Consider the following 25,263-nt stretch of genomic DNA (forward strand, 5'->3'; position numbering starts at 1 on the left):
AAGAAGCTGAAACATTTTTATTACTAGAAAAATACCAAACATTTTAGGAAATTAAAAGGCAAAAGATCTGACTGAAAAACAATAAAAAAAGGGGGGCAGGAGATCAATAAAAACAACATAAATTATACAGTAAGAACAGTAATGTAGATGTCAGGTGGGATCCACGTAAGCATGGCCTGATCCCATGATGTAGCGCCACGTACGTGTTATGGTGTCTTTCAATGTCTTTAAAAACGACATCGTACCTTGTGAACCGCCCTGCCTCACCTAATGCGTTGCCTCCTCCTCCTCTCCCTCCTCCTATTTGTCGGTTACACAACTTTCAGTTTAGATTCTCACGAGTTTTCAACTTCGTTTGATTTATAATCATAATAACTTTTTATCAAATTTAAGATTGTTTACAACTAATCTTAACCAGATTAAACTAAAATTTCTTGTTATCATTTTGTGGGAATAATCAAAGAATTATTGTCTAAACTATCAATTTTTTTTTTTGGGTTAAAACTATCATTTTTTTTATAAAGTTTATAGTGTTTTGTTGCCTAGTGCAGTAGTGCTGATTAAAATTGCAAATCCTTTAAAAAAGTAGTGCTGATAATTGATATTTACCCACCTGTTCTAACATGCTCCAATAATCACATTCAAATTGTTTGGTACCGCTTTATTTATTACAATTCCTTTGTCGAACAAACTTTTATTTTAATTAAATTTTCAAATATTCTACTGTCCATTAAGAAGTTATTGCCAGTCATAACATAGCAAATTATCACACACATGCGTTGTTTGCTAGCTGCATATTCTAAAGAATGTAATAGTTTTTATTTTTATACGTGAAGAAAAGAAGTAGTTTTTTTTTTCTTAATTAGAAGTTATAATAGGTTTGAAAGCAATATAAATAACGTGTGCTTGACTTCAATTTACATTAGACAAGTTTGCAATTGCAATCGACGACTCCATGCACGTTGACTTCATTAGATCATTCTTCCACATCTCCACATACATTCCCACTTCTCTAATTTAATTACTTTTATTTATTTAGAAAATATAAAATAAACCTCGTGACATGCAAATTTTCTATTCATTTACGTCTCCTTAGTCCTTCTGGGTGGCTTAAGAAGATACGTTGCACTTTACCCCCTTTACAATATTCCAACGAAACACAATTTTTTATTCAGTATTATGAATTTGTTTTGTTCATTTAAGCTAATTTGAATCCGATCGGCCGTATCATATCAATAGCTGAACGTAAATTCGAAATGTTGAACGTCAAATCATTTTTTGGAAAAAAAGTTTTTCAAAAATGTATATAGATAAATTTTTTTTCAAATTACATTTTTGTTTCGTATACAAGACACTTTCAGAAAAATCGTTTGCTTTTTAGCTATGTTAACACATTATTATACCCGTCTCTTTAACCACTTTATATATATTTAAGGAAATCACAACATCACATGCCTTTTCTTTTAACATTAGATTCGCAAATAACTTACACCACTTGTGTTCTGTTCTTCAGAAACTCTTTACAAGAACTCAATAGATTCCCCAAAACCGAAGACTCACTTCTCGAACCCACACGTCTGTTCACATCGTCCATCAACCTCAAAACTGAATCTTTCTCAAACCGAGACAAGACCTTGGACCACGCGGTCGTTGAAAATGCCCGTAACTCTGTCTCTTCGATGTCTTTGCCATTAAGATCAGCAAGAGAAGATATCGCTAAAACATAATCGCCTTTCTCGAGTTTCCTGCAGAATCTTTCTTTGATTAGAGGCGACGGCGGAATCCTCTTACTCCGCCGTAGGTGTTCCCATGTCGCTTCCATCACTTCTTCCTGATCACACACACACACGAGAGATTTTCTCAGACAAGTTGATAACTCAAATGTTCCAATTTGTCTCGTTTTTTGTTTACCTTTCCTGCTCTGCTAGCTTCAAGTACCATTTTGAGATGGCGTTTCGCATTGAAATGGTATCCGTGACGCAACATCTCCAAATAAGCATAACCGAAATCATCCCACTTTTTATGTTCAGCGCAGGAGTCTAGCATCGTGTTGAACGTGTAAGTGTCTGGCAATACTCTTGATTCGAAATCCGAGCTGCTTTTTATATGGTTTCCATCTTCCGACATCTTCTGGAAAAGTTCTCTTGCTTCTTCGAACAAACCACCTTGTAGATAAGCTTTAAGCATTATATTGCAAGTGACTAGGTTCGGATTGCAGACCTCCTTCATCTGATCGAAGATGTAAGCTGCGTTCTTGATGTTTCCTGAGTCAAGGCATGCTTGGATCAGGCCAGTGTATGTCACCACGAGAGGCTTGTTTGCAACTCTGCATATCTTCTTAATCTGACATTGGATGGTATGATCAAGATCAGCCTTTTAGATCAGATTATCGAGAAGCTTAAGGACTACTGGATTTACAAAATTTACCATATTAAGCCCTTCATTACACCTTCCTGCGCTACATAGACAACGAGCGAGGTCGTAGTAAAGAGCAGCTGATCCAACAATGCCACGGCTTTCCATATCCTCAACCGTCTGTATGGCCTCATCTGTTTTACCTTCTTTCCACAGAGTATTAACAAGAACTGATTCACAGGTAGAGATGGTTACTATTCAGAGGGGAATTCAAAAACTAATAATCTAAAGGAAAAGGACAAAGAGTTCACAAAAAGTATGTACCTCTATATGCTAGAGCATTAGGGATAGAGGATTTCTGCATCTTCCTGAAGAATTCATGAACTAAATTGTATTTCTCACACGCAAGCATCACCTGCTTAGGCACATATACAAATCCGTCACTCAATCGCGTTGATAAGCAAAATTAATTGTTATGACAAGAAGAGATATTTCACCTCCATGACGAGGCCATAGGTGACAGGAGAAGGTTTTTGCCCTCTTTGCTTCAACTGTTGCAAAACCCAGAATGCTCCTTCCCACTGCTTCCGTTGAACGCATGCGTTGAGTACCTGTGTGGTGAATACATGTCCAGCAATCACATTAGACGACTCACTGTATGTCTCCGGGGATAAATGAAGTCTATAGATATATACACAAGAATGAGACAGTTATAAATTACTGACCGCATTGTAAACAACAACGTCAGGTTCAAGCCGGGGATCCCATTTTTGAAGTGTCGTTGGCTTGAACTTCTTTTTAGGTGGAGATCGCAGAGTGTCAATCACATGAAAGAGTTCCTTGATATGCCCAGCTTGTCCAAGCGTGACTGCAATTGAACGGTATGCTACCATATCCGGATATGATGAGATTTGTAACTGGAGAAGAAAACACACAGAAAAAAAAAAACAAATTATACCAGAAGCAACAAGAAGACATACAGGCATAGCATATATGGCATACGGGTTTTACCAGCATTGCCTGGAATACATTGAGAGCTTCCACAGGCCTCCTTGACTTACCAAGCACATTTAGTGCAGTTGTATAGATGATTCTATATCCAAAATAATAAATTTTGTCAACGTTACGTTTTTATCCTCAGGACTTGAATAGACTCTAGAGTCTTACAACTGAATTCAAACAGGTTCCCAGTGCAGTATCTCCACAGCTCACTAGTTAGAATAGTAAGTCAAAGAGTTACCTTATCTTGTTTGATTTGTAACGGTCTTGCCTTTGAAGCCACTCGATGACTTGAAGAACTCGTCTCCAGTTTCCAAGTTTCCCTAGAAAGTGGATCAGTCTCATTATAGTGTAATCCGTATATCTGATTTTTGCACTCCGGATCGCCTTGGAAAACAGCCACTCAGGCATATTGATGTCTGCACCATTCAACCTAGCGAAATAAACTTCCTTAACATAAAACTCAGCTGAATTTGATAATATTTTCAAAACCAATATTACTAATTTCACTCCCTAATTGCATCTGCAATAGCACATAGCTAAACCAAATAAATAACTACTTCCTAGTTTCTTTCTTCCAGGTAATCGAGGAACCAAATCTAGATCTTAACTTAAGTTAAAACACATACACTTTTGCTAACTTCTCGATTCTGTCTTCCATTTCGACTCGCGAAGTAGCTGGCTTGTCCACTATATCACTGGACTCATCGGAAAACCTAAAGGCAGGACTTTCCATGTCAAACAAGCTATCATCATCTTCATCATATTTCTTAGCAGCACCCGTTCTCCTGATTTGACTCAATTTGCTACTTCTGAAATCATGCCTCTCGTTGGCTAGTCTCTCAATTCTCCTTTCTTCAGCAAGGAGATCCAGTCCATCTCCTTTGGAACTTCTACGAATCTCTTTCGATACATCAGGGGAACGCTGATACTTAACCATCTCCTGCTTCGAGTACTGTCTCCTGAAGCTCTCATCTTCTGGTGCAATCACTGAAGTTTCACCACTCTTACTCCATCTTCCATCTTTGGTTATACTTCTCCTTTCTTCAACAACGAGCCCCAATTCATCTCCTTTGATGATCCCCTCGTTCCCTCTCGATGTATCAGAGGAACGGTGATGCCTCACTATCTCCTGTTTCACGTACCTTCTCCTAAAGCTCTCATCTTCTGGCGCAGTCACTGAAGAAGATAGACCACTCTTACTCCATTTCACATCTTTGGTTATCCTCTGAATTCCAATTTCTTCATTCCTCTTAAAACCTCTATCATTACGTTTATCGCCGCTTACCATCTCCTGCTTCAAGTACCTTCTCCTGAAGCTCTCATCTTCTTGCGCAGTCACTGAATAAGATTCACCGCTCTTACTCCATTTCACATCTTTGGTTATCCTCTGAATTCCATTTTCCTCATTGCTCTTGAATCCTCTCTCATTACGTTTATCGGTGCTCACCATCTCCTGCCTCGAGTATCTCCTCCTGAACCCTTCATCTTTTGGCTCACCACTCTTAGTCTTCACATCTTCAACATCTCTTCTCAGCTCTAATCGTCTACCTGAAACCCCATTTCTCACTTCCGAATCACCATTTCCACCTCCGCCACCATCATCCTCGACTTTATCTTCGATCAACCTGTCGAATTTCTTCTTCTTACGCGCTGTTTTAACCGATTCCATGATTTGCAGGTACTGATCAAAATTGGGCTTGAATTCAAAACCTCCATCACCCGATGTTTGCAAACCGACCTCCTTCGCGTTCAAATTCAAACAGAATATTACATTTTTCTTCGATTTCCTCGACCGATGAACGAATCGCCGGCAGTTCAAGCACGCTTGAGGAAAGACCGGCTTCCGGCGTGAATCCCAGCAAAATTTCCGGCCATCGTCTAAATACGAGGCGTTAACGAAGGGATTTGTTGAAATCATCACCGCCATTTTTGTTTGAATCTTCTTTCACTAAAGCTCTAATGATTTCTTTACGCTACTCAAAAGCTTCGACATTATCAGAATTCAATCGTCGTTGAACCCTATCGGCTATCGTCACCGTCCGACGTGGCTGGGCAGATAAAACTACTCGACGTCTCTTTACAATACGTAAAAACGTGGCGTAGTTTTTACGCACAAGGAAACGGGATGTCTTCGTTTGAAGTCCAAATATTACTGGGCCTCAGCTTACTGATCTAAACCCATATAATCCTAGATTGTTTTCAACCGGAGCAAACCGAAGCCAGTTTGGTATCATCTTTGTACTCCAATGTAAATCTTCATTTTTTCTTCAAAATAAAGTTGTGTTTTGCTCCAACGTATGACTCAATTTTTGATTACAAAAAAGAATATTCCTAATAGATTCTACTTTTATTTTAATTTTAATAACCTATAACTTTTAGAAGTTACAAAATAACCTATTTTTTATTTTATCTAAAATATTTATAATTTACGAATTTAATAAAATAAAAATATTTATTAAATAAAATATTACATAAAATCATAAAAACATAAGAAATTTTATTAAATAAAGAAAAATACATAATATCATAATACTTAGGAAATTTAAACATCACAATTACTAAATTTTTCCCACAAATGATCAATTAATGCATTCCGAAGTGAAAAATGAGCTTCTTTATCTTTGATTTCTCTAAATCGACCGAGAAACTCTTGGAACCTGATATTGTCATCATCAACTATTTGAACTTCTGGAGGTGGAGCTTCTCTTCCAATTTATGAATGTCTATTTTATATTTTTTTAAACTATTAAAGTCCTATAATCTTGTCAAAAAATCTTATAAACATGAATCATAAAATAAAAACTTAATTATTAAACCGATAGTTATATATATATACATACATAAAGACCATTTTTTAATTTTATATATATAAAAGTCAAAGTGATATGTGTCATACAAATATTAAGTGTATATCTGAAAAAAAATGCATATAGCCATCTATAATGTCGAAAATAATGATGTGTTGATAAAAAATATAAAATTATAATGATTTAATATTTTAAGGATCAGATTGTAAATAAAAAAAGTATAGCTGCAAAATGGAGTAGAATAAAGGTTTACTCCAAATATGGAGCAATCTCTATTTTTTCTCCATTTTGCAGTCAAAAATGAAGTAGGGTTGGAGTGAAATTTACTCCAAAATGGAGTTTGCAGCAAAAAATGGAGCATGGTTGGAAATGCTCTAATGGGGACTTTATGTTTCTCTATACAGACCCGGCCAAAAGTACAAGTAAGCCATCAAATACGTCAAGGCATATGTTAGTTAAAATATTAAAAGTTATATATGAACAAAGTCTATATGCCTTTCTAATGAAATAAAGGCATTTGCATGTCTTGTAATAATATGGGGTTTTTACTAATTTTTTTTTGAATTTATTGTCTTTTAAAATAATAATTATTTTATTGAGGAAATAATGTTCTAAAAATTTTGCGGTCTATTATGTGTCAAAGATCGATTGAATGAATTGGATTTGTTAGCAATTCAAGCTAATATAGTTCAAAAATTTGACTACGTGAGTTTAATAAATGATTTTATAGAGAAAAAAATGTAAAGAGAACTAATAATATTAATTTTTTTCTCGTATAAACTGTTTATATATAGAGTTTGCTTGTTTTATGAAATTTTAATTTTTATTATTGTTGGTTTTGAAAAAAAATATGAAAAGAACATAATTTAACTTAAAAAGTTGGCAGAAAGCATCTAAAAAGATTGGATCGGCATTTCCTACATATTAAAAGTTTTTATGTTCAATTGTATCCATCTTGTTTGTTTTTGCCGTTTGATTCAATGAGGAATCAAGAAAAATATTTTGACTAACCGGTGCATCTGGTAAGTTTATAAAAGATGAATGGATTGAGAAAGGCAAGAATGTGGCTGAGGATGGCAAGAACATGGCTGAGGAAGACAAGAACGTGGATGAGGATGGCAAGTCGACAAGAAAGAGGCTGAGGAAGGCAAGAAGAAGGAGGTGATTGAGAAACTTGAGTTGTTTTTAAGAGGATTAATCACTATCAAACCAAACGCCAATGGAATGAGTACACCTAATTTTCTATGAAGACACTTTTTCAGATGGATATTTGTATGAGAATGTAAGAGAGATAAAAATTTTCTGGTTCTCGCTAAGTGATGACACGATTTTGAGATTGAAGGCTTGATAATGGTGAGTAAGATAAAATATCTGAAAAGGATAAATAAGCAGAGAACAAGAAGAAAGAAGAAAAGTGAAGAAGTGGAGAAGATGAATAGTGAAAAAACTGAGAAGAAAATGAGTGAAAAGCGGTGAAAAAGATGAGAGTGAAAAGCGGTGAAGAATAAGAAAGAAGAAAAGTGAAAAAGCGGAAAAGAAGATGAGTGAAAAGCGGTAAAGAAGATGAGTGAAAAAGAGTGAAGAAACGAAGAATAAGAGGAAAAGGAAGAGTGAAGAATCGGAGGAGAATAAAATTGCAGACAATGAGAGGTGGAAGAAGAGTGATGACGATGAGTATGGGTAGAAGAAGACTAATTACTAATTAGGGATTTGCTATTTACTAGTTTTTAATGTTCACTATTTAAGCGTGGCCTAGTACAACACCATTTTCTAGTAGAAAACAAAAAATGGTAGTGCACTATCTTTGTATTGGATCATTTATCATACTTTAATAAACTATTTAAATCAATAAATCTGTGAACAAAATATCCCTCCAAATATTTATAAACTCAAATACTTCAATACATGCATGATGAATTTGTATCGATGACCAATGCTATTCACAATCAAAGGCGTAGACATTCTAAGGTTTGACCAAAACAATGTAAGACCAATTAAAGTTTAACCATTAGTACTGGAAATTACAATTTAAAAACTCACAAGCACCTTGACTAGTCTTCGCATATGCAGCTTTTTATATTTTATAGATAAAACAATGGTGTCTGATTTTCTCTTCTTTCTTCTTATGTTTAAATTTTTAAGATGTTTTTTATTTAAGTATTTAGTTTTGGTTTAGCTTTAGTTGTCAAAAGAACAAATCATAAAATGACTTTGATTGGTGACATTGAAAATACTAAGTGCATAAAGTACAAGAAATTTTGAATAAATTTTAAATGAGAGTAGTACAAACTAAAGTGTACATAATACTCTTTTTTTTTAGGCTTTAAAATGTACCGTCACTTTTGTTTTTGAACCATCATTTTTTCTTGTATGTTGAACCATTGTATTTTTAACACTACTTTGTACCACTTTCATGTAACATTTTAGTGATTGGTTTCATAGTAAGTTAGTACATTCTAATCATCATCATAGTGTACTTCCAATCAAAGGCCAATATCTAATGCCTTTAATTTGAATTGTTTCTACATTCCATGTATTGTCATTTACGCCTTTCATCTCACACGATCGATCTCTCTTTGTCCGAATCAAAACTAATTTCCATTCAATTTGGTTATAATGTGTTGTCTTTCTTAACTTATTTCTCATACAAAACTAATTCCACATTCCAAAGAAATGATTTCGCTCTGCTTTCACACTACAAAAAAACAAGGTTCATTCCCACGAAATTTCCCACCAAAATTTTGGTGGGTAAAATATCCCACGAAATTTAAAGAAATAAACCACGGTTAAGTGATTTGGTGGGAAAATTGTTGCTAATTTGCAACGGAATATATCGATAGAGATTTCGTGGGATATTTGCAACGGATTACAAACGAAACAAATATCGTTGGTATTTACATTGAGAAATCGTGGGAAATCCATTGTAAAGTTGCGACCGATTTTTTTAGTCGGTAAGCTGTGGCGTTAATATATCCGTTTATAGCCGTTGTACCTAGCCATTTGTATTTTTAGAAATCGGTGGGAAATCCGTGGTTTTTACATGGGCAATTCGTGGGAAATCAATTGCAAATTTGCCACCGATTGTTTTGGTCATAAAACTGTGGCGTCAATATATCCGTTTATAGCCGTTGGAATTAGCCGTTTAATTTTTTAGAAATCGGTGGGAAATCGGTGGAGCATCGGAGATATTTTTTCTATATAAACCACTCTTCCCTTCTCACTTTTCATATATTCTTACAAACAAAATGGATCCAAATCTGAATGATAGATCCTGGATGTATAATACCCGTGTTGATTCTAACACAGGGTTGATTACAAAAGAGTTTGAAAAAGGTTTAATTGAGTTCATGGAATTTGCCATAAATCAAGACATTACCCGAAAAAAAGGGAAAATGTTTTGTCCATGTCCTTTGTGTGATAATAATAAGTTTATTGTCGTAGACAAAGTGTGGACTCACTTGTATAAGCGAGGATTTAGGCCAAATTACCAGACATGGTATAATCATGGCGAAGTTGATTTAGTGAATTTGGCTAATATGAATGCTCCTGTAACGGATAGGGTAGCGGAACCCAGACTTACAATAGGATCTACAGATACAATACAAATGGTAAATGATGCATTTCGCGAGAATATGCCTTCATTTATGGAAGAAGGCAATAGAATAGAGGAACCTAATTTAGAAGCAAGGCGATTTTATGATATGTTGGATGCATCCAAGCAACCAATCTATGTTGGTTGTAAAGAGGGTCATTCTCCTTTGTCTGTTGCAACCCGATTAATGACCATCAAGACAAATTTTAATTTGGCCGAAGATTGTGTTGATGCAATTACTGATCTTATGAAAGATGTGTTACCACAAGATAATCTGTGTCCAGCGTCCTACTATGAGGTAGACAGACTTGTGGCTGGTATGGGTTTGCCTTTTCAGATGATCGACGTGTGCATCGATAATTGTATGATATACTGGGGAGCAAACGCAAATTACTTGTCATGTTTGTTTTGTGGTAAACCTCGATTTCAGAATACTGCCGGGAGAGTTCGAGTACCATATAAACGTATGTGGTATTTGCCGTTGACAGATAGGTTGAAAAGATTGTATCAGTCTGAGCGAACAGCAGGAGCTATGAGATGGCATGCATAGCATTCAAATGAAGGAGAGATTGTGCATCCCTCTGATGCAGAAGCATGGAAACACTTTCAGTCAATTTATCCAAATTTTGCATCGGAGAGCAGAAACGTCTATCTTGGGTTATGTACTGATGGTTTCAACCCATTTAGAAAACATGGAAGACAATATTCCCTATGGCCAGTTATTCTCACACCGTACAATTTGCCCCCATCTTTATGTATGAAACGTGAGTTTCTTTTTCTCACAATACTCGTACCTGGACCAGAACATCCTAAGAGATCTCTTGATGTGTTTTTACAGCCATTGATTCATGAGTTACAAGAGTTATGGGAACACGGAAGTGAAGTCTATGATATTTCATATCAACAGAATTTTAAAATGCGAGCGGTGCTTATGTGGACAATCAGTGATTTTCCAGCATATGAAATGTTATCGGGATGGACAACTCATGGTAGGCTTTCATGTCCATACTGTGGAGATAGTACTGATGCATTCCAATTGAAACACGGACGAAAAACAAGTTGGTTTGATTGTCATCGACGATTTCTACCCCGTTCACATCCTTACCGCAAGAGCAAGACGATGTTCACAAAGAACAAAGTAATTCGTGATGCACCTCCGAATGAATTAAGCGGTCGTTCTCTCAAATTGCAACTAAGAGATTTTGGGGCATATGAAACTGCAGAATGCGGCGGAAATGGACATGTTTCAACTGATGGATATGGTGAATATCATAATTGGCACAAGAAGAGTATTTTTTGGGATTTACCATATTGGGAGGACCATCTGTTAAGGCATAATCTTGATGTCATGCACATCGAGAAAAACTTCTTCGAAAACATCATAAATACCGTCTTAAATGTTCACGGGAAGACAAAAGACAACTTGAAGTCTAGATTAGACTTACCTGCTATATGTAATCGCACAGAGCTACATCTCATGGAAAACGGAAAGGGTCCTGTCCCTATATTTAGATTGGATGGAGATGCGAAAGATGAGTTTTTCCAATGGATTATTCATGGCGTTAAATTCCCAGATGGATATGCTTCTAATCTCCAAAACTGTGTTAAATATGATGAGGGTAAGTTATCTGGAATGAAAAGTCATGATTGCCATGTTTTCATGCAACGGTTGCTTCCATTCGCATTTGGCAAACTCCTCCCAAAAAATGTTCATGAAGCCATTGCAGGTATGAATATATATATATATATGTATCTATATATAAATATATTTATATATATACATATATATCCATGTTCATGTTTATTGTTTTTTTTTTCAGGTATTGGTGCATTTTTCCGAGACTTATGCACTAGATCATTAACAGCAGATGGTATTAAAATTTTGGAAGACAATATACCTGCTCTTTTGTGCAATATCGAGAAGATATTTCCACCGTCTTTCTTTGATGTTATGGAACATCTTCCAATTCACCTCCCTCGCGAAGTAGCACTTGGTGGTCCGGTTCAGTATAGATGGATGTACCCGTTCGAGCGATTCATGTTCCATTTGAAAAAGAAAGTAAAAAACTTAAGCAGGGTGGAGGGGTCAACAGTTGCTCAGAGCATTAATGAAGAGACTTCACACTTTTCTTCATCGTACTTTGCACCACAAATCCAAACCAGAAGTAGAAAACCGGGCCGTTACGACGATGGAGGAGAGAAACCGCAATACATAAGACCGGTTCCAGACATATTTGCACAAATCGGACGTTTGGGGGGAAAACAAAAAAAACGGTGGCTAACAGACCAAGAGAGGATCCACTTGCATACATATATTCTTCTAAACTGCGAAGAATTGTTGCCATACGAAACGTATAAATTTTAGCTACACCTAATTTTCCTTTAATGCAGTATAATGGTAATAGTTCATACTAATTAATTATACTTATTTTTATTGGAATTATACAGTATATATGCGGATCAATTGAGGATGCAGAATCCAAATATTACAGAGGACGAAGTTAATAACAAGAAATATCAGGAATTTTGGGTTTGGTTGAAGTTTTATGTAAGTGTCTTCTTTAAAGTAGTTATATTTTTCTGATATGTAAATATTATATTAATCAAATTATTATACTTTACAGGTTTATACATGTTCTCTAAGGGGTGAAACACTACCAACATGGTTTGAAGAGCTACTTTTGGGTCCTCTTTCACTTGCAATGTCTTCCCCGATGTACTGTACACGTGGATATGCATTTAAGATTCATCGAGAAGGACATCGGCCAACTCTAAATTCAGGGATCTCAACTCAAGCTGGGGACATAACATATTACGGTGTTTTGAAGGAAATTTTAGAAGTAGAGTATTCAGGTATCATCAACCTGAAATGCATATTATTTATGTGTGACTGGTATGATCCGAATCTTGGAAGTGGTGTTCGTCATGACAAATTTGGTGTTATAGAAGTTAATTCATCAAGGATGTTAACCAAGTACGATCCTTTTATCATGGCATCACAAGCAAACCAAGTATGTTATATTCGTCATCCTCGTATAAGGCATAAACAAGATCCATGGATAACTGTTACACAGATAAATCCGAGGGGTAGACTGTACGGAGTGGTTGAGAAGGAGCCATTGCAACAAGACTCTATTGGTCACATAGGTTCAATTGATCATTCGGTGGATGACTTCTATTTGATCGATTCGGAAAATCCAGTAATTGAGGATATAACAGATATTTCAGAAGAAGAGCTTGAGGAATTTGAAGAAAATATTGATTCAGCTTCTTCGGAATATTCTTCTGATTCAGACTAGTTATAAAAAAATTATTGTATTATTTGGAACTTGTTTTGTTCATCAAATGTAATATCTGGAATTCAATTTATAATTCGTTACATCTTAATATCTGGTTCTGTTAGTTATTATTTAAAACATATTGTTAAGTTTTTAATTTGGGCCATAAATGCTTTCTGCTTTACAAATTACAAAAACATTTGTAAATATTGGGCTTACTTAATTTGGGCCAGTAAACTATCTAGACAAATAACTTTAACCCTAATTACCTAAACATAATAATCTTCTTCTTCCCTCTTGTTTCTAGACGCCGCCGACATCACAAATTCTGCGAAGGTAATTCTTCTTCTTCCCTCTTTTCTTCGCTTAATTTGGTTCATGTTGTTTGAACTGCTTTCTCTTCACTCAGATACTTAGTCAAAATGTTGTTTGAACTGTTTCTGCTTTTGATTTTCTATTCTTAGTCTCTCTTAACGGTGCATCTGTATTGACTGCTTTTGTATACTCTGTAATTTTTTTTGGGAATGGAGATGATGAGCCGTGAAGAGTTTGACCGTTTTGTAAGAGAACATGGTCCATTCACTCCCGATGATACACCCTCGTTCCTGCAATTTGAGACTTTTATGTCTCAACGCACAAGAAGAAGCCCACAACGCCCTTCATCCTCTAATGCTGAGACACAAGCATCAGCACATACCACTACAGCTACAGTCGATGATCTTTTGGATGCTCCTGGACGCCACCTCCTCACACAACTTCATCCCAAGCTCGAAGGAGGAGCTACATGGTAAGTTACTTAGATCGATGCCATTTTCAGCTTGTTTCTTAATTTGTTTGGGATATGGGTTATGTTTTTTCATATTGTTTCTTTGTAATATTGTAGGTTTAAACGTGATAGTACTGGGAAAATAACAAAATCAATTCTGAGGATGATGAAAACTGATCTGAAGAAGGCTTATCCCACATACCGCAAGTTACCTATTGAACACAAAGACCGGTGGTTCCGAGCTTTTGCGGTATGTGAAAATATCATGATTATTTCAATCTTCTTTATGTAATATGTATTTCTCATGTTTTTTACGGGTTTTCTGTTTACTAAAAAACAGAGAGAGTTTCATTGGGACAAGAGCATTACCGTGATTGTGAGAGAGGCGTTTGATAAACAAGCTTCAGCTTCTTACACAAACAACTTGAGTGATTGGAAGGACATATGGAAGCTCAAAAAAGACAAACCAGAATGGATCGGGGATACAGCTTGGGAGGGTTTCATCAACATATGGACCACAAATAAAGTTGCTTCAACAGCTGAAACAAACTCCCAGAACCGGAAAAGTGAGAGGGATGGTGATGGCCAATTCGTACATCACATGGGCTCTAAATCATATTACAGACGTTGGGATGAAATGGTAAGCTAATTTTACTTCTCTGATTGCTCTTCTATTCTTAACTATGTATATATCACTAACTTGTAATTCCATGGATGTAAGACTGTTGAGAATGGAGGAGAAGAGCCTGGTATGGTCGAGTTTATGGAGGAGGTGCACACATGTAAAAAGACCGGCTTGATACCCGACAAGAAGGCAAAGCGGATTCTCAAAGCCATTAAGGAGAAGGTCGAGATGACCCAATCTCAGCGCAGATCTGTTACTGAAGATGGGTCAGTTCAATCAAATACCCTTTCCCAAACTGAGATCAATGCCATAGTTATGCAAGTAAGTGTTTTACGTATATGCATGATGTCGTTAAGTTCATACGACTTGAAATTTGTCATTTTGTTTATTTGTTATTTTTGCTATGATCATTTGAAATGCATAATTGCTTTTGTGAGTTTTTTTTATTACTGCTTTTGTGAAGACTTGAATTTTTACATATGCCCATTTGAAATGCATAATTGCTTTTCTAAGTTTTTTTTAATTATTGCTTTTGTGAAGAATTGAATTTTATACGTATATGCATAATGCACAATGGAGACTTGAATTTTTTATTACTGCTTTTGTGAGTTTTTTTTTTGGCATCTCCACTAATGTTGTTTCTAAAATCTCAGGAAATACCCAAGGTAAAGGGACGACATTTTGGATTTGGCACACTCTTAAGTTCAAGATCAACTTCTAGTAGTAAGTCTTGTGATCTGGAACATGAAGAGAAGTTGCAGTTGGCAAATGAGAAGATTGCAACTATGGCTGAGACCATCCAGTATCTCTCAGGTTTTGCAAAGAAGGTGCTTGTTAAGTTTCCAGAATTGCTTGAAGAGGATGATGCAGATGCAACCCAAGATGACACTCAAGAGTAAAATTCTTTAGGAGTTTATGTATGTTTTGAAGACTTTTTTAAGTTAACGTTTAGCTTATGTTTTTTTTGGTTTTGAAGACTGCTATGTTATGAAACTTATCATCTATGGAATTTTATGTAAGAAATGGTAATTTAATTAAGAAATTTTGCAATTTAAAATATTAATTAGTAAAAAAATTGGATTTACATACTAAATAGTGGGAAAATAGTGGGAGATTATTAATGCAGATACCGTGGGAAAATAATGGGAGTTTTTGGTTGACAAACCGTGGGAATATTTAGTTAGTAAACCGTGAGAATATTTGGTTGGTTCACCGTCGCGAAACGGTGGCTAATTCCCGACAATTTTCCCACCGATATTTTCCACCGTTATTGTAACAGAAATTTCGGTGGGAAATTTCCCATAGATTTCCCACTAATTTAAATTTGCAATGATCGATTTCCCACCATTTTAGTTTTGTTGGAAAATAGTTGGAAATGGCCTATTCCCACCATTTTACTACTGATATTTCCGTGGGATTGAACCTTGTTTTCTTGTAGTGTCAAGCGGTTATTTGAGTATCCGATCGTAACCACTGTGAATGGATCCACAAAGTGAGAACCTCGATGTTGAAGTTTTTGTTATAATTGGAGAGGCGAGAAGTCAGTTCTAATGTGGTTACTTTGGTTCACCGTGTGGACATATGTAGCTCAAAGACTCATGTTGGACTTTATTCTCCCTACAAATTGAAAGTTTTTCGGTTTATAAAACCAAAACCTGAAAGCATATTGATAATGGAGCATGTTGTTGCTACTTACAATACGAGCGGAACAACATGATGCTCTATTGGATTTGGTGTATAATGATCTTAATGATGCAATGGTAACAATCATGTCATTCACTCATCTCATGGCTACGTAGCCACTTTGAAGGACGAACAAAATACTAACCACGTCTTAATCTTGGATGTCTACCAAATCACACTTGTCAATATGACTGATTCCTCCATCGTAAATAGAATTGTTAGAATCAGAGGCTCTTAGACCATTTCCAACAGTGAATCCTTCATTAGGGTTTGCTGAATTATTTATATAATTTTTTTATTAAAAAAAGCATAAAGTTTTGATTAAAAAATAAAAAAATCAACTCTGTCTAATTAGAATTGAACACATTGTTTATGAACTCATATTTTCGAGTTTTTAGCTAAGAAGTGGTTCATAGCTTTGGGTTTTTCGATTTTTTTTTTAATTCTGTTTGCATATGTTAACGTGCCAAAAACCTCTTATAAATCACTGATGGAAATGCTCTTACTATATTCCACCTCAAAGGATATATTCCCTAATATATTCCACCTAAATATATATATAGATTTCCAAAAGAAGCGTAGAACATGGAAATCATTGCTATGTTGTGTTCCCGGAGTTGTAGTCTCACTCGGTCGAAATGTTGTTGTCGAGAGGAGTAGAAACAAAACTTTAGAAGTTAAGTTACGATGAAATATGAATATTTAAAGTAAGTTGTTGAAATTAGTAGTATCAATTAAAAATTTGAATTAGTAACTATAGTTAAGAATTGAGTTTGAGTCTCGAGTCTTCTCTCTTCTTTTAATTATCTTTGGAGAAACTTTGCTATCATCTCATATTCTCATATCCTCTCAACTAATTAATCATGTTTGATGTCAAAAAAAAAAAAAAATTAATCATGTTTAAACTCGATCTATTCAGTTAGCAGCAATGCTTCACATACATTTTTTTGTTCTTTTTTTAGATGTTAACACATTGATATCCTTCTCAGTTCTCCCTCACCACTTTCTTCTATTTCAGAGAAATCACAACATAACAAACAGCCTTTTCTACGTTAGAATTTCAATAACTGAAATGTTTTAATTTGTCTCATTTTTGGTTTTTTTTTAGCAATATGTTGCAAGTGACTAGGTTCGGGTTACAGACCTCCTTCATTTGATCGAAGATGTAACCTGCGTTCTTGATGTTTCCCGAGTCGAGGCATTCTTGGATCAGGCCAGTGTATGCCCCCACGAGAGGCTTATTTGCAACTCTACATATCTTCTTAATCTGACATTGGATGGTATGATCAAGATCAGCCTTTTAGGAAACTGGTACTAATCTCAGTTCCACTTGATCCACATAATTATCAGTTTTATAGCTTCTGCTTTTGAGGCCAATCGGTGCAAGGCTTTGTTCCTAGTACTTTTTGTCATACCTGTGTATGGAAAAACTCACCTTAATCACTGTTCTTTTAATTCTCTGTTTCATCTCTTTCTCTCTCTCTCTCTCTCTCTCTCTCTCTCCCATGGGTGTATTGTGTGTGAGATTAGGACTTAAGAAGTCCTTGAAATGGGACTTTATATATGTTATTGCATAGTTACATTTTGAAAGTTTTGTGTGTTTATGTTCAAGCATCATCATACTGAGCTATAATTGTATCCATCTTGTTGATTTCTTTATGCATTTCAGTCTCTCTTTCCGGTTCTTGCTCTAACAAACATATACCGCCTCTATTTTTTTTACTCTTTCAGTGAGAAAAATGAAGCATCTCAACATTCTCTGACTCTGAGACGATGGTTTGTCGTTTATTTCAAATGTTCTTGTCCCTCAAAGTCAAGTTGTAAGAACATTATGCACATCTCTGTACCTTAACCATTTTTTGTGTTTTCATCACAAGAATACAATACTGGTAAACAAAAACTATTGTCCATTGCCGAAAATACTAAAAATCGTTTTTGTGTGTGTGTGTGTGTAGATTCTGACATGGATAATCAAGAATGCACATTGTCCGGTTCAGTGAGGAAACAAGAATTTTTTTTTTGAGTTAACCGGTTTGGTCAGATTACCGGATCATGTGAGTAAGGTCTATACCATAAAAGGAGAGACTATTTAGTGTTAGTATGAGTTGAAACCAACGTGTAAAATACAATGATGTAAAGCGAGTCTAATGAGTCATGACTCGTGTTAATTAAAAGGTTAAAAGTATAAGTCGGACCCTACTTCTTTTGATGTGGTAATAATCATTGCTTTATACTACTTTTTTTTTCTTTTCATCTCATGTGTTTCTAGAATAAAGCACATGTATACTCGTAGAAGTAGATTAGTAAGAAAAAGTTAAAATCTTGGTTTTTTTCCCCATATGCTGCGAGGGATGAGTATTTTGGTGTGAACCGGTCTGGATAAATTCGTTATGGTGTGATCGGTTTTGCTATAGTGGCTGAAAATGGTCAAAAGAGAGTCACGGATGCTATTAAGAAGAAGAACAAAAGCGACTTCTCAAAGAATCTTACCGTTGGATAATAGACAAAACGTCACCTAAAAGATAAAAGACAAATAAAGAATTTAAAGTATGTGAACACTTTCACTTGTTGTCTTGTTTTAACGATTAGTAGAACGTTAAAACTAAAAACTTTTTGTATGTGAACTTTTTCACTTGTTGTCTTGTTTTAACCACTAGTAGAACATTTGAACGCAAGATTTTGAGTAATGTAAAAACAACAAGAAATGTGGGGTTTTGGAATTTTTTTTTTCTCCTACTTATGTGTGCCAAATAAATGAAGTTCTATGCCATTTTCATAAACAAATGCATAAAAGAAAGAATATGGACAAAAATGAATTAGAAGACAACAAAGACGATCATTTTTATATGGCTAAATAGATGCATTACAAAGCATAAAACACACTTGGAAACAAATGGAAACTACAAATGAGAAGATGTTAAAAGTCCTTCCACCGATCTTTGCATTAATAAAACATTCAGAAACCGAGTAAGGCTTTTTCTTCTTTCTTCAGGCAAAAGTACCTCTGAGACCATTGTACTCTCTAAAACTCTCTTAATAACTCTTTCTCTCTCCTCTCTCTTCTTCCTTTCTCTGCTTCTTAGATACTCTACTCTACTCTACTCTACTCTAATGGAGCTCTAATGGGTTTCTGCAATTTCCATTGTTTTCCCTTTTTCTTCTGAGAAATTTTGCTCTAGAATCATGGGAGTGTCTTCTCTTGTGCGTTTCGTGTTTGTGCTCTGTTTGGTTTCGTCCTCTGTGTTCTGTTCGGATGACTCCGACCAAAACGCTACCGCTTCTTCTTCTTCTGCTGTATACATTGTTACTCTCAAACACCCTCCATCTGTTCATTCTTCCGGCAGCGAAACGAGTGGCTCCAAACACGGCCTTACATCTACTTCATCTCAAATCTACAAGACACAGTATGTAGGAGAAAAAAACCTCCTTTCTTCCATTCATTCTTTAAAGATTCAATCTTTATCCAGGTTTTGATTTCCTCGCAATGTTTTTTTTTTTCCTTTCTCTCAAAATTCCGTTGAATTGCCGTTGATTTTTTCCGACAAGGTTTGGTTTTTTTCTCAATCGAGACATGGTCCGATAGATGTTGAAATTCGTCAATTTTGGGGTCCCAGATTGGTTGTCGCTTGTGTCTTTGGTCTTTTCCTGAAAGTCTCAACGGATATAAAGGCATGCCTGATGAATTTGTGCTCCAAGTTCAAACCTTTTATTCTCTAATTGGGATATTAATCTCTTTGTTTATACATATAGGAACCGAAGCGCTTCTATAATTAGAGTTCACGATTCATTGTTGAGAAAAGTGTTGAGAAACGAGAATTACATTAAGCTCTACAGCTACCACTATCTCATCAATGGGTTTTCTGCGATTATTACTCAAAAACAGGTACTCTCAACTCTAATTTTCTTAAGAAACAGTATGTGAATGTTCTAAATGTTAGTGTTTGTTCTCATTGTTCGAAAACCGTTTTTTTTCTTTCTTTAGGCTGATAAACTCGCGGCCAGAGAGGAAGTGAACAATGTGGTTCTGGATTTTCCGGTTAAGAAAGCAACCACTCACACGCCACAGTTCTTAGGTTTACCACGTGGAGCTTGGCTCCGTGAAGGAGGCTCTGAGTATGCAGGAGAAGGAGTTGTTATAGGGTTTATTGATACTGGAATTGATCCCACTCATCCTAGTTTCAGTGACAAAATCCCGGGGCATTCTTATCCGGTTCCTCCTCGGTTTAATGGTGTCTGCGAAGTCGCCATTGGTTTCCCGCCTGGTTCTTGCAATAGGAAACTCATTGGAGCACGTCATTTCGCTGAGTCGGCTCTCAGCAGAGGAGTCTTGAACTCATCGCAGGACGATGCTTCACCATTTGATGGTGAGGGACATGGCACGTAAGTGTATAAACACACTCGATGTTGATTCGACTTTTCAACCACCAAAATGGTTAATGCTTGATATTGTGTTGATTTATTCAGGCACACAGCTTCTGTTGCAGCCGGGAATCACGGGATTCCGGTGGTGGTTTCCGGTCATTACCTTGGCAATGCTAGTGGGATGGCTCCTCGTGCTCAGTAAGTCAATACCACAAAAAGATACTTGCTTTGGAAACAGAACAGTTCATAGAGAAAGTGAAATGTCTCTTCTTTTCTTGTTAGTGTTGCTATTTACAAGGCGTTGTATAAGAGGTTTGGAGGTTTTGCAGCAGATATCATTGCAGCCATAGATCAGGTAAAAAAAATGTTACCTTTGCAATTAAAGCTTTGATGTAGATGTTTCTTTTTTATGAATTTGACATGGTTATGGATGTTTTTTTTTTCCTTCAGGCTGCTCAAGATGGAGTTGACATAATAAACTTATCAATCACACCAAATAGACGTCCTCCTGGTATTGCCACATTCTTCAACCCGATCGATATGGCATTGCTTTCAGCTGTGAAAGCCGGAATCTTTGTAGTGCAAGCAGCTGGAAACACAGGACCAGCTCCTAAGAGCATGTCTTCTTTCAGTCCATGGATTTTCACAGTAGGAGCTACATCTCATGACAGGGTTTATAGTAACTCGTTAATCCTCGGAAACAATGTCACTATCTCTGGAGTTGGACTCGCTTGTAAGTCTGTTTTTTGTTTGTAGCTTAGCTTCTTTTCTTAGTTTCACCATCGACCTGACGTTACCGGTTCCTCGTTTTATTTTATTTAGCTGGCACAAGAACAATGCACAAACTTATTTTAGCTGCACATGCGCTACGCAATGGTACAACCGTGATGGATGCTGTATATATTGGGGAATGCCAAGATTCAAGTAGCTACGATCAGAAGCTGGTGCAAGGAAAGATCCTTGTCTGTAGTTATACAGTCCGGTTCATTCTCGGTGTCTCAACTATCAAACAAGCCTTGATAACAGCTAAGAACTTAACAGCAGCAGGTCTTGTCTTCTACATGGATCCCTCTGCCACTGGTTTTCAGATGAGTTCAACTCCGATGGATATCCCAGGAATTCTTATCTCCTCTGCACAAGATTCTCAGGTATAATCAGAATCTTGGAATCAAAAGTAAGTTACACTCTGAACAAGAATGTAACTTATAGCTCTTTCTATGTTCTGTCTATGCGCAGGCTTTACTCCGGTACTACAATACTTCTCTATCGAGGGACAATGCTTCAGGCAAAATCGTAGGGTCTGCTTCGGTTGCTAGAATTGTTGGTGGCATGAAGGCTACCTATGGGGTTACATCTCCAAAGGTCATGTTTTTCTCTGCTAGAGGACCGGACCCAGAAGACGATTCTTTCGAAAACGCTGATGTAATGAAACCAAACTTAGTAGCTCCTGGAAACTCGATATGGGGTGCTTGGAGTCCTCTTGGCATCGGTACAACTGATTTTCAAGGTTATAAAACATCATCATTTCTCCTTACAAGATTACTCATCTTGTGTTTCTCTTCTTTAAGCTCTTGAATTTGGCGGTATTCAGGTGAGCGTTTTGCTATGGAATCAGGGACAAGCATGTCTGCTCCTCATGTAACTGGAGTTGCAGCTCTCATCAAGCAGAAGTTCCCTCACTTCACACCTGCAGCCATTGGATCCGCGCTCTCGACAACAGCTTCTTTATCAGACAGAAAAGGTGAGCATATTATGGCACAACACACTGTCTTAAACCCTGACATTAGTCAGTCCCCTGCAACTCCTTTCGATATGGGAAGCGGATTCGTCAATGCAACTGCAGCTCTTGACCCTGGTTTGGTTTTCGACATAGGTAAAAACTCTTTCTTGAACCTCCAAAAGTTCTTCCATCTTTTTAGATCAACGTTTTTCACATGAAGTGTTTCTGCAAATGTAGGTTACAATGAGTACATGAAGTTTCTCTGCCGCATCAACGGATCATCACCGGTCGTTTTCAACTACACCGGTGAAAGCTGCTCAGCGTATAACTCCTCCCTTGCAGCCTCTGACCTGAACCTACCTTCAGTCACAATAGCTAAGCTCGTTGGTACACGAACCGTCCTAAGATGGGTCACGAATATTGCAGCATCGGTTACAAACGAAACATATACAGTGGGGTGGATGGCACCGGACTCGGTCTCTGTTAAGGTCTCACCTGCCAAGTTTACAATCGGAAACGGTCAGACACGGGTCTTGAGTCTTGTCTTTCAAGCGATGAAGAATGTTACGACGGCGAGTTTTGGGAGAATTGGGCTGTTTGGAGACAGAGGTCATGTGGTTAACATTCCGGTGACAGTCATCTACAAGATTGCTGTTTGAGAAATAGGTTGTTCTATGTAGAGTTTTTGTGTGATGAAACAAGCTTGAGGAGGTTGATAAAAGCTTTAGAGACTTGTCTAGTTTGTTTATGTATGTTTTTGTTCATTAATCAAAACGAGAGAATTAGAGAAATGTGTAGTTTGTAAATGTTTTTGGAGTGGGCTTTGTGGTGATTTTGCTGATGAGGTTGATTGAATTAATCTAATCCAATCTTTGATTTTTTCTGTGTGTCTAAATTAAGTAGCCTTCTTCTTGAGCTTTGTTTTCCAATATTGAAGGGTGCTGAGCACAACAAACCATAGTTAAATACTCGTTTGAGAATCAAAATTTTAAATCCCAAATGCAACAAAACTAGAAAATGCAAGTTCCAACTAAAAAAACTAACGAGTAATAAAAGTGAAGGGGTATTTTCGTCAATAAATCTAAAATATAAATATATCATCAAGAAGAGTAAAATCACACAAGCTTAATTACAATAGCATCGTTGTGAGTTTTGGTTTTGGTTACAAATTATATAATCGACTGTTTATTACTATAATTCTTTGGCTTTATGTCTGTTATTTCAATTAAGTGTTTCTTTTGGGTTAGAATCCCTTGTTCTAAATTCGATTTTCAGTTTACTTCTTAAAACCTTCAAACATTTGTGAATATCCATCGCAACTTTTTCATTGCAGTATGGCTCAACACTATAATTATCTCTTTGTGACATCAATTTTGATTTCCCGTGATCAATGCCTGGAAGTAGAAGCAAATAAGTTATTCTCTGATTGATTTGGATTGTTCTTCTGGTTTGGTTAAGAATGTGGTTGTTTTTGCTACACTAGTCTTAGGTAGCATGGTTCTTAGTTTTTGGTTTTTTTTTTTGTTTTTGATTTTTTTTTTTAGTTTCTGGGTTTTCCATCTTTAATTATTTAAAAAAATATATTTTAATGCTTTTGTTTTAGTTTTTATTTTCTGTGTTTGAAATTACTAAAATAAAAAAAATTTCAAAATCATATTTTCAAAAAGTAAAAATAATAAATTAATAACTCACAAAATTTTATAAGTAAGAATATATATTATAGATTTTTACAATAAAAATTTTAGATAAAAATGCACTTAGGTTCATTTCATAAAATTAAAAAAGCAAGTGCATTATTTACATTATTGTAGAATGAGTTGTGTATTTGGTATATAGATTTAGAAGTATGAAGAATTTGCTTTTAGATAAATTAAAAAGTATAACATTTAGTTAATTATTGACTGAGAAAAAAATGCAAAATTTTTAAGTTACTAGCTCTGGCAAACAATGAAGAAGAGTTGCTCTTATCCTTGATCATAGATGGTTTTGATTTCTATGCATCTATACTAGTCATGCTTGATAAAAGATTTCACGTGTTTTTTCAGCTTTTATACTTTTGGTTCCTTGTCGTTTGAGAAAGACTTTCTCCTAACTCCAGAAAATCAAGTTAGTGTATTTATAACAGTAATAGCATGGGGAAGTCATATAATAAAATAAAAAAATATGGACTTGTGATTCTCAGGGAGGGTAAGAAGAACTTTTGAACACTATAACAATAAAGACCTCAAGACTGGTTGGAGACAGCACTGAGTATGAAGCTGCAACAGAATTACTTGTGCTCCAACCTTTTTGTGGTGCATCAGCAAAAAGGAGATAAAAATGGAGGATAAGATATTAATGAATGACAAGCCGACAAGCAGAGATCAATAATGGAATAAATTTAGGAATAATCTTTTGAAAATGAAGGTGTCAATCACACATGTATCAATGGAGGACAACGTGACAACTTCATATTCTTATTAAACTTTTAAATACGAACCAAACCATAATCTTATGTGCAAGTTTTGTACCATAGTCATCGATCTCTACATTTTTCCATTGCTACACAATTGGAAATTTTTGGATAAAGATGGAATAACGTTGTTTTAGGTAACAGAAATTTACAACGGTTTTTTAATATTGTCTAATTAAGCAACCTAACAAAGTATCTAATTTAAATTAGTCAACAAATTTTGTGATTTACATAAAAAAAATCAACATACTTAAATAATTTCAATTGTACACCCCAAAAATTCATACTTTGAAACACTGAAATTTGAAAGTTTTTTTTTTAACATCTATATACATTAATTAGAAACCATATAGTCACAATGTAGCATATTAGATATTACAAATGGAATCAGAGAATGATAAAAATATATGCCATTTCCTGGTATTGATGCTTTGGATAATAGATCTGCTGCTTGATTTCCGTTTCTTGCAATCCAACTAAATTTGACATCTTCAAATTTCTTGCTCCATTCTCTAATTTCTTGAATCCAGTTGTGAACTCTAAAGTTTGAGAGATTCACCAGTGATCAAATTCACTAATGATTTTGAATCTTCTTCAAAAATTACGCAGTAATATCCTCTG

At 35.8% G+C, this 25,263-nt stretch overlaps 3 protein-coding genes across 3 annotated transcripts; 2 read left to right on the forward strand and 1 right to left on the reverse strand.

Annotated features, from left to right (window-relative positions):
* Positions 1-1,429: 1,429 nt before the first annotated feature.
* On the reverse strand, positions 1,430-5,383 carry LOC18992033 (pentatricopeptide repeat-containing protein At1g30610, chloroplastic). Its single transcript, XM_006415383.2, has 9 exons — positions 3,984-5,383; positions 3,596-3,787; positions 3,367-3,448; positions 3,081-3,272; positions 2,853-2,966; positions 2,680-2,770; positions 2,428-2,585; positions 1,912-2,343; positions 1,430-1,831 (listed from the first exon to the last, which is right to left on the reverse strand). The coding sequence occupies exons 1-9, from the start codon at positions 5,282-5,284 to the stop codon at positions 1,487-1,489; spliced, it is 2,907 nt and encodes a 968-aa protein (XP_006415446.1). The 5' UTR covers positions 5,285-5,383; the 3' UTR covers positions 1,430-1,486.
* An 8,175-nt stretch (positions 5,384-13,558) lies between these two features.
* Positions 13,559-15,324, forward strand: LOC112083970. Its single transcript, XM_024152197.1, has 5 exons — positions 13,559-13,821; positions 13,918-14,050; positions 14,141-14,440; positions 14,522-14,746; positions 15,079-15,324. The coding sequence occupies exons 1-5, from the start codon at positions 13,559-13,561 to the stop codon at positions 15,322-15,324; spliced, it is 1,167 nt and encodes a 388-aa protein (XP_024007965.1).
* Positions 15,325-19,152: 3,828 nt separating this feature from the next.
* Positions 19,153-23,033, forward strand: LOC18992034 (subtilisin-like protease SBT2.1). Its single transcript, XM_006415384.2, has 10 exons — positions 19,153-19,512; positions 19,859-19,991; positions 20,091-20,488; positions 20,573-20,668; positions 20,753-20,825; positions 20,921-21,203; positions 21,293-21,618; positions 21,707-21,977; positions 22,062-22,343; positions 22,428-23,033. The coding sequence occupies exons 1-10, from the start codon at positions 19,292-19,294 to the stop codon at positions 22,847-22,849; spliced, it is 2,505 nt and encodes an 834-aa protein (XP_006415447.1). The 5' UTR covers positions 19,153-19,291; the 3' UTR covers positions 22,850-23,033.
* Positions 23,034-25,263: the final 2,230 nt, after the last annotated feature.

Source organism: Eutrema salsugineum, unplaced genomic scaffold, assembly GCF_000478725.1.
Source record: "Eutrema salsugineum unplaced genomic scaffold, Eutsalg1_0 scaffold_5, whole genome shotgun sequence".
NCBI classification, from domain to species: domain Eukaryota; kingdom Viridiplantae; phylum Streptophyta; class Magnoliopsida; order Brassicales; family Brassicaceae; genus Eutrema; species Eutrema salsugineum.

Excerpts from the sequence above, each read along its gene's own strand:
- LOC18992034 (XM_006415384.2), top strand. The coding sequence starts at position 19,292 with ATGGGAGTGTCTTCTCTTGTGCGTTTCGTGTTTGTGCTCTGTTTGGTT. Across the intron at positions 21,204-21,292 it reads CTCTGGAGTTGGACTCGCTT|CTGGCACAAGAACAATGCAC; the intron begins GTAAGTCTGTTT and ends TATTTTATTTAG. Across the intron at positions 21,978-22,061 it reads CGGTACAACTGATTTTCAAG|GTGAGCGTTTTGCTATGGAA; the intron begins GTTATAAAACAT and ends GGCGGTATTCAG.
- LOC18992033 (XM_006415383.2), bottom strand. The coding sequence starts at position 5,284 with ATGGCGGTGATGATTTCAACAAATCCCTTCGTTAACGCCTCGTATTTA. Across the intron at positions 3,449-3,595 it reads TACAAATCAAACAAGATAAG|AATCATCTATACAACTGCAC; the intron begins GTAACTCTTTGA and ends TTTTGGATATAG. Across the intron at positions 2,967-3,080 it reads ACGTTGTTGTTTACAATGCG|GTACTCAACGCATGCGTTCA; the intron begins GTCAGTAATTTA and ends TTCACCACACAG.
- LOC112083970 (XM_024152197.1), top strand. The coding sequence starts at position 13,559 with ATGGAGATGATGAGCCGTGAAGAGTTTGACCGTTTTGTAAGAGAACAT. Across the intron at positions 14,441-14,521 it reads ACAGACGTTGGGATGAAATG|ACTGTTGAGAATGGAGGAGA; the intron begins GTAAGCTAATTT and ends CATGGATGTAAG. Across the intron at positions 14,747-15,078 it reads TCAATGCCATAGTTATGCAA|GAAATACCCAAGGTAAAGGG; the intron begins GTAAGTGTTTTA and ends CTAAAATCTCAG.